Source organism: Copadichromis virginalis, linkage group LG2 (genome assembly GCF_057382275.1).
Source record: "Copadichromis virginalis isolate Kocher_CV1m ecotype Utaka linkage group LG2, C_Virginalis_male_GT1.1, whole genome shotgun sequence".
NCBI classification, from domain to species: Eukaryota; Metazoa; Chordata; class Actinopteri; order Cichliformes; family Cichlidae; genus Copadichromis; species Copadichromis virginalis.
This window is the reverse complement of record NC_140619.1, coordinates 26,182,872-26,191,559: the sequence shown is the minus strand read 5'-3', so window position 1 is coordinate 26,191,559 and position 8,688 is coordinate 26,182,872. Positions and strand designations below refer to the sequence as shown.

At 39.7% G+C, this 8,688-nt stretch overlaps 1 protein-coding gene across 2 annotated transcripts; it reads left to right on the top strand.

Annotated features, from left to right (window-relative positions):
- Nucleotides 1-1,502: 1,502 nt before the first annotated feature.
- Nucleotides 1,503-7,967, top strand: rmnd5b (required for meiotic nuclear division 5 homolog B). 2 transcript variants are annotated; one of them, XM_085475763.1, is made up of 10 exons: nucleotides 1,503-1,656; nucleotides 3,732-3,909; nucleotides 4,017-4,159; nucleotides 4,245-4,382; nucleotides 4,575-4,675; nucleotides 4,796-4,962; nucleotides 5,062-5,227; nucleotides 5,366-5,468; nucleotides 5,562-5,716; nucleotides 6,024-7,967. In XM_085475763.1, exons 2-10 carry the CDS (start codon nucleotides 3,771-3,773, stop codon nucleotides 6,085-6,087), a joined length of 1,176 nt encoding a protein of 391 aa, XP_085331889.1. In that variant the 5' UTR covers nucleotides 1,503-1,656; nucleotides 3,732-3,770; the 3' UTR covers nucleotides 6,088-7,967. The 2 variants fall into 2 exon arrangements, with proteins under 2 accessions (XP_085331889.1, XP_085331898.1); XM_085475772.1 differs by lacking the exon at nucleotides 1,503-1,656 and adding an exon at nucleotides 1,977-2,066.
- The last annotated feature ends 721 nt before the right edge of the window (nucleotides 7,968-8,688 follow it).

Here is an 8,688-nt window from a genome sequence, read left to right as displayed (position 1 = left end):
ATGCTCAATTCACTAATATTTGGTTAATTGTCCAGTATCAAGTTGCACCTCCATTAGATGCTTTTGGTAGCTATCAACAAGCTTTTGGCATAATTGTGCCTGGATATTTGACCACTCTTCTCAGCATGTTTGGTATACTTCATCTAAATCGGTTAGTTAACTGGCAAAGACTCTGCTTTCAAGCTTATTCCACAACCTGTCAATAGGGTTGCAATCAGGGCTTTGGGAAGGCCATTCCAGAAGCTCTAATCAGCCTGTTTATCCATTTGATGTGTGTTTGTTATCACTGTCCTGTTACAACACCCAGTTGTTTTCAGGTTTCAACCATCCAGCTGTTGATTTAAGGTGGAGTTAAAGAATTTAGAGGCAGTCCTCCTCCTTCATTAATCTAACCATTTTGTGTAATATACCAGCCCGTGGCAGCAAAATAGCCCCAGAGCATGATGCTAACACTACCATGCTTGACAGCTGGTACAGTGTTCTTAGATTGAAAGCCTCACCTTAACTCATCCAAACATACCCCTTCTCACTGTGGCCCAGTAGCTCATTATCTTTCTCGCCTGACCATAAAACTTTCCTTCAGAAGGATTTGACTTGTCCATGAGAGCAAACGTCAGTCAAGCTTGAAGGTGTCATTTTTGGAGGAAGGGCCTTTTTCTTGGTGGGTACCCTCTCATTACACGAAAATTCAAAATAAATATAAAATTTAAGCACCCAAATCTTGTGGGTTTTTTTTAAGTATTTAAAGATGCTTTCTGTACAATATTCCACCCCTAAAAAAGAATAACTCAAAGAAATCATTAAAAGCCCAAAATTACCATGATATTCATGCCCAAATTGAGTGCATGTAAACTTCTGACCTCAACTGTACATGCATAAAAAAAAACTAGAACCTTGCACAGAGCTTGGTACGGAGGTTGATGTTCAGTGTTCACATGCAGAGCAAATGCCAAATGCTGTCTGCTCACAGCACTCCCTTGTGTGTGAAGATAAACACGAATTACTTAAAAAAATCATTACAGGTAGGATACTTTTGCTGCTGGTGTTCTAACTGAGGGATATGATGTTAAACAAGGCTCTAGTCTCATGATGGGCTATTTAAGTGCCAGTATTTATGACAAACAGAAAGAATATAAACATATATATCACATTTCAAATCTATCTTTTTTGAACTGACCTAGTTGCTCTTTTAGGATGTGATTAACTTTGCACAGGCAGGGGCAACAGTAGCCACACTTCCAGCCCTCTCTCTCATTATTATTTGTTTTAATTATAACTGATTTATTAAAGCTTCGCCAGAACTAAATGACACTAAAGGTTGAGACATAATATTTAAAAGGTGATATGATAAATTTTCTACAAATAAACTCAGAAACTAAAATCGGGTTAACTATTTAGATTTGTTAATATAGATCTAAATAATAATATAGTATGCCGTGCTAACCACTTAACCTATGAACAGCATACAAGTATTAAAGTCTTGTACCCTTGAAGTCGTGCTTGAATTAGTCTGTCGCAGAGACACTGACTTTTATTTTGAAACGATACGTTAGCGTAGGATGCGACGCAGGAAGATCCGCATTACGGTGCTGCCGAAGTGTTGTCATAACACAGAAGTGGCTAACGCTAATGTTTGCTAAGTAATTAGCACGGCAGGTGAGTGCATTTTTTTTATTTAAAAAATATCTGTCAAAATTCAGTTGAACCGCGACGTGTGTGTTGACTGTTAGGATAAGGCAAAATAGTGCAGATAAGCGGGTTGACATTCTCTCCTGAAATTATTTGGGCCTTGTCAGTTAGCAGATCGCTAACATCTACTAGTTAACTAGCTGCTAGCAATGACGAGCTTTTGTAGCCAGCTAGCGACTGCGATTCCGTTTGTTTATGTTAGCTGTGCAGCGGCTTGTGTTTTTTTTTTTCTTAGTTAACATAATAATTAATTACGTAATAATTTATGGTACTTAAAAAGAGTAATTTTGAGTAAAAAATAACAACGTAGGAAACTTGTCATTAAAACGTTAAAAGAGAAGTCCGTTTGAGCCTTAATATTAGCTAGCTCCTTTACGGTAGGTGGACATGTTCTGTTGTCGGCTTACTAGCGGTGAGCTACGGCAAAGCGTTACCATTAAGTAAAGCTTTTCTATTTAAAAATTCTTAATTTCAGCATGCAGACATGTAATGTTTAATATCATCACTTGGTTGTTAAATTACAGTTACAGATGAGACGTAAATAGCAGGCCGCAGCATACATTGTGTGCTTGTTTGTGATGTTGTTAGGCCTTGCTAATGTTATCACGTAGGCCAAACTTTGAATCGGGGTAGGACCGAACAGCTGTTGGAGGTATTTTAAGAAATTATTACTGATCGGGCATACTTGTTCTAGAGGCAGCTGTGAGATAGTCATGGTATTGTCAGTGTGAAATAAAAGTTGTTAATATCTCTGTCATTAAAAACCTGTAGTGTTTTATCCTAAATCTTGTGTTTACCTCTTAAAATGTCAGATTAAAAAAAAAACTTTGTTCGGCTTATTTAATTACAAATGTTATTTGTTAAAACGTGCCTTTATAGAAATGCACATTTGTGTTCACTGAGAATCCCAAAGATTCTTTAGAACTTTTAAATAACTTAAAATTAATTTAACTTGGGGATTCCCAGTATGCAGCCATTCTCCAATTTTCTGTAAATGGTACTATTTATCGATGGTCATGGCAATTTGCACATTAAAGAACATGAAACTGACCTCAGGTAATTGTGCCAGTTTTGTAAGTATGCAAATGCTTTGTTATAAGGCTGGGGAACCCTGTAGTCAGTCTTAAGAGACTGAAGAAGAGACGTGGATGAGTGACAAAACATTTCTCTCATTGAAGATGCAACTTCCAGATGATATGCAGTGCTGTGCAAGAGCTACCCCTCATTCCATTAGAATCATGTCATTTTTTTTTTTTCAATTAGTCTAGTTCTCCAAGTTTTCTAAAGGGCATCTTTTACACTCATTTTTACATTTCTTTTTGTTGTTGTTGTTGTTAGCTAACAGTGACCTACGAATGACTCGAGTGTAAAAAGGCACCAACAGAATCAGTATCAACAAGGTTTTTTCAGTGTTGTATCTCCACACGAGTGAAAATTTGGCAATGAACCAATTTAGGATTGCATCTTTAAGCACTTTGTTAGTAGGAGCTTGTTGCAGAAACACATAAGTTGTTGAATCAAAGTTAGATTTTTTTTTTGGGTTCAAATCATGGTTGGTATTTACAGAGTAGGTAGGGTGAGAATTTCAACTGTCTGTAAAACATGGTGGAGGCTATCTGGGTTTGCATTTCACCCAGTGGTGTTGGAGATCATGTCAAAATTGCTGGAATTTGAACCACCGTGAAATAACATGCGATTGGAAGAACTTAATTTTTCACCATGACAATGATCCCAAACACACTGCCAGTACAGTAAAAGCACACCTAGATAGAGAATACCAACATCCAAAGAAGAACTTTAAATATTCCTTCAAGAAGCCTGGAGAACTATTCCTGGAGACCACACAGAATAAATTACAAGAAAGCTGCTTAAGAGAGTTCAGGCTGTTTTATTATAAGTAGGCATATCAAATATTTCGTGTAAAATGTAAACAAATGATTGGTGGCTCAATACTGCATGCTACTGTATCATCACTACAGTTTCAAAAGCCTTTAAAATAAATATCAAAACATTTAGTTAATAACATATTTCTGTTTTTCTAGGTGTTATTGTTATTGTGTGTGCGGGTTCCAGCCTGAACCATGGAACAGTGTGCATGTGTGGAGCGGGAGCTGGAGAAGGTGCTCCATCGCTTTGTAATGTACGGCCACCAGTCTGAGGAGAGGCTAGATGAACTCCTGCGCAGCGTCTGTGAGATACGAGGACAGCTAGTTGCTTTTGGTAAGATCATGTATCAATGATTGAAATTGTATGGAAGGTTCGTGGTCTCTCTGTTCTCCATCTTCTCTGGTTTGGCACATTAAACCTTTACCTTTTTTCTCCAACAGGAGTACAAGATGCAGATTTATCGGTCCTATCACAGACTATGGCGCAGTGTTGTAAAAATATCAAAGAAACAGTGCAGATGCTAGCCTCTCGACACAAGGACATCCACGGCAGTGTGTCTAAAGTTGGCAAAGCCATCGACAGGGTGAGGAACGGCTACAGGTTTCTCTTCAACTTTCCTTGAAAATGTTTTAGAACATGTACGTCACCTCTGGCATGCTTTTCTGTAGAATTTCGATGCAGAGATCAGTGCTGTTGTGGCAGAGACCGTGTGGGACTCCCCAGAGAGACAGAAATACCTGAGTGAATCCATTGTGGAACACCTTTACAGACAAGGGATGCTTAGTGTAGCAGAAGACCTTTGTCAGGTAAAGAGCTGAAACCTCCAACCTTTATTTTTTATTTATCTATTTATTGCAAAATATTTGCCTGAATAGCTTTGATGTGATTCTTTATGAAATGCTGATGAGTGAAGAAATAGTTTTGGCTGAAATGTTGTGTTAATGCTGTTTTTGTGAAGATAAGTCTTAGAAATTCTTAAAAGTAGTTTTATTTTCTAGGAGTCTGGTGTAGTTATAGACATGAGCATGAAGCAGCCTTTCCTGGAGCTAAACAGGATCCTTGAAGCTCTGAGGATGCAGGACCTTAGGCCAGCACTAGAGTATGTGGTCTTTCTGTATCTATTGTTTTAATTATCTGCTTCCTTCTAACACAACTGATAAATCTTTAGTTGAGGAGTGTTTACGTTCAGTAGCTGAGTGTTTCTTCCGTGTCTTTGCAGGTGGGCTGTGACGAATCGGCAGCGTCTTCTGGACCTGAACAGCAGTTTAGAGTTCAAGTTGCACCGCTTGTACTTCATCAGCTTGCTCAGTGGAGGAATCAGCAACCAAATGGAGGCCTTGCAGTATGCCAGGCACTTCCAGCCCTTTGCTTCACAGCACCAGAGAGGTAAGCATTATAGTATCTCCATGTAACAAGAATTTAGATATTTTCTTTTTCTTTTTGTGTGTGTGTATTTTCACCACTTTTATTTATTCATTTTTGCAGACATCCAGATTCTGATGGGCAGCTTGGTGTACCTGCGTCATGGCATTGAAAACTCACCGTACCGCAGCTTGCTGGAGACAAATCAGTGGGCTGAGATCTGCAACATCTTCACCCGGGACGCCTGCGCTTTGCTGGGCCTCTCTGTAGAATCGCCACTAAGTGTTAGGTTAGGAAAAACATGAACAGTGAACTAGATCACCTGTCATCAAGTTTAACACTGGAAGTGGAACAGTTTTTAGTAATTATTAGACATTTGTCATCTTTATGCTGTCTTATCAACAATGCCATATCTGTTTCTCTGCAGTTTTGCATCTGGATGTATGGCCTTGCCTGTGCTGATGAACATCAAACAGGTGATAGAGCAGAGACAGTGCAGTGGAGTGTGGACACACAAAGACGAGCTGCCTGTAAGTCCTTTTAGAGTTTTTAAAATGCAGTTATCCCTCCTCAGAATAATTTCTGAGCCGTTAGCTCACTCGTGTCCTGTCTGTACCTGACAGATTGAAATTGACCTCGGGAAGAAGTGCTGGTACCACTCTGTGTTTGCCTGCCCAATTCTTCGACAGCAAACGTCAGAGAGCAATCCTCCCATGAAGCTCATCTGTGGACACGTCATCTCCAGAGATGCTCTCAACAAACTAACCAATGCTGGGAAGTAAGTCAGCAAAAAAGGAATTTATCTATTTTGGAAGTTGGTGTTGGTTTGAAAGCACTTTTACTATTTTCCAGGATCAAAATGTTCAGTTTTACTAGTCACCCAGATGCAAAGAAATGAAGACTTATAAGTTACATGCTGAGTCTGATGTTGACTGTAATTTCAGTCACTGCTTTCCCAAAAGATTTATTCCTGAACAAAATTGTAATTGCAGTTAGAAAATAAAATGCAAGTGGTTCACTGAAAGGTACAAATGTAGGATAAAAGAATTCAAAGATGGTAACACCTTGACTCTTGTCCTCCTCAGGTTGAAATGCCCGTACTGCCCCATGGAGCAGAATCCGTCACACGCCAAGCAGATCTACTTTTGATACGCTACTCTCTCCTCATCAAGGATGAAGTTGCCTGGAGCTGTTTGCGTCTTCAGGACCTTTTGCTCTGACCCTTTTCCTCTGTCCCTGGCCTTCTGGCCTGTTATGGTAAGCATTAAGGTTTTTTTCCCCAGTGCTCCTCTGGACTGCCTTGGGCATCCCGTCACCCACCTCGGACCCTCTAACTTTGCATAATATAAGGAGTCCAGAAAGGGATGGTCCATTGACAAACCTGTAGTAGAGTGAGGAGTCAGTCGGTAATGGGAACATCCTCACGAAGCAGCACCTATGAGAAAGGATCATCTATTGGAAGTCATTTGCAAATACCTGCAGAGTTATATGCTTATCTTTTTCAAGTATGTAATACTTGCTAGTGTTTGCTTTCTTGGCTTTATCAACTTAATTTGAGTTTGATGACTGCTTTTTTTTTTTTTCTTTTTATTTTGTTGGACAAAAGCAGAATGATAATGAATGGGTGTAGAGTGTGGGTACATGGTGTAGATAAGCAGTTTCTGATTTCAGGTTGGTAATAAACTTCCGTTATACATGAAAGCAACACGCTGAGTTACAAACTATTGAAGGTGTATTATTTGCTGGTGAGGGGAAACTGAAGGTCTCTCTCGAGCCGAACTCTGATTGTGATCCATTAGTCCTCCATAGTGTAATAAAGTCCTCACGTAGCTTAAAACTCACTGTCAGCTGATGCATCTGTTCAGATCAGATTATCCATCGACGGTGGGAACAGCTTTTCTTTTGTGTATGACCACACCAGCAAAACTTTCCTCATTATAGAAGCCATTTGTCTTGTTCTATGTATGTATTTAACAAATACTGAAAAAGCAAACAAAAAAAAAAATATATATATATCTATATATACTACTGTGAAATGTGTTTTGTTCCTGTTTTCTTTTGTTTTGTTTTTTTAATCACAATCACTGCAGTGGCTTGTGTAAAATAGTAAACAGAAGAGCAACAGGCACATTTAACACTACGAGATCTGACGGCTCCACAGTTCACATCACGGCTGCGCCATCGCTTTACTGTGCCCCCTTGTCGTATGTCCTGAGCTTGCACGCCATGTGATTTGGAGATGTAAATTGGTGTGATGGTAGCCGCATGGTCTGGCTTGCAGTGACTGTAGGCTTGTGGTTAAGCTTTACTTTTTGTGGATACAGAAGCCCTCTGGTCACTGTGGCTGTTGTTTAATATATAGAAAACGCCTCTGCTGCGTAGGGTTGGCTTTTATTTGAGATAGTCCGAATAAGTGACATTTAAAAAACCCCTACATTTCCTCAGGGCTCATTGTAACAGTTCATACCACACTTTGCATTTAGTATTAAAGTTGTACATTTATAAAAGGAGTCTTGAACAAAGATTATACATCTATAGATGCAGATTGCTTTGAAGGTTGTGGAACGTGCGTGCGTGCGTGCGTGCGTGTGTGTGTGTGTGGATATACAGTCAATTTCTGCAGTCTCACAACATCCAAGGCAGTGTTTACCATGTTTAGATGTTAATAGTGCAAGTTTCTAGTGATGTCACCTCGCACATTACCGAGGCTTTTTTTTTTTCTCTCAGCAAGCACTGCACCAGCATTACTCAGCTTTAGGTTTGATTTTGAATCAGTTCGGCTTTGTGTGGCGTTTCCTCTCCGCTTTCCTCCTCTTTGGTTGACAATCATTCTCTGCTTCTTTGACTGTCCCTGCAGATAGACCCCTAGCGCTTTGTACTACATGTATTAACTTTTTTTTTTTTTAATTTTTTTTAGCTGAATGTGTGTGTTTCCTGCTTTTGTGTTATGCGACTTTTATTGTAAATATTTATCCTCTAACATGTTTCATATACTTGCATCTGAAATTAAAATAAAAATTTATACTCCAGTTGGTTTATGGAGGCTTGTACTGGGACTTGGTGATGGAATGCTCCTACCACACGGGGAGGGATTTGTGTAGCTACCACTTGGTGGCACTAGTGTCAATCTAAATAGCGTTTATGTGTTTGAGAAAACAGATTTGTATTCCAGTTTCACAGCTAGAAATGTTATCTTCTGAAATAATTCACTAATATTTAACCAGCACATTAATTTATTAGATAAACTGTGGTGCTGCCTTGCAGCGCTGCAGTACTCCCACAGACTGACAGCATGTGAGAGGTAAGAATCTTTCCTCATCCCACTTCAGTAAATCAATCAGCCTCTCTGGAGCTGCACGGTTATATTAAGCCTTAGTTTATATAATGTTTTAAATGCCAAGGTAAGGGCCTGTGAGTCAGCTGCAGCTCGTATCTATTCAGATTATCACCCTGCATTATGGACTTACATGTGCTCTGCCTTTTTCTCACTTTTGTGTTTCCATTGCACATTTTTTTTTTCACCTGGAAAACAGTCAGGTGTTAAACCTTCATTCCTGCCAACATTTTCTTGGCATTCAGTTCAGGCTTGTGCATTTGTTGGTTTCTACAGAGGCCCCCCCCCACCACCACCAATCAGGGATCCTCCTATGTTTCCATCTGAGCTGACCTTCCACCTCTTTCCTGTCTGTACTGCAGGCGATGGTATGTGAGGGCTGGCTGAGGTAGAACAGGGAGGGCCTCAGGGAGAGG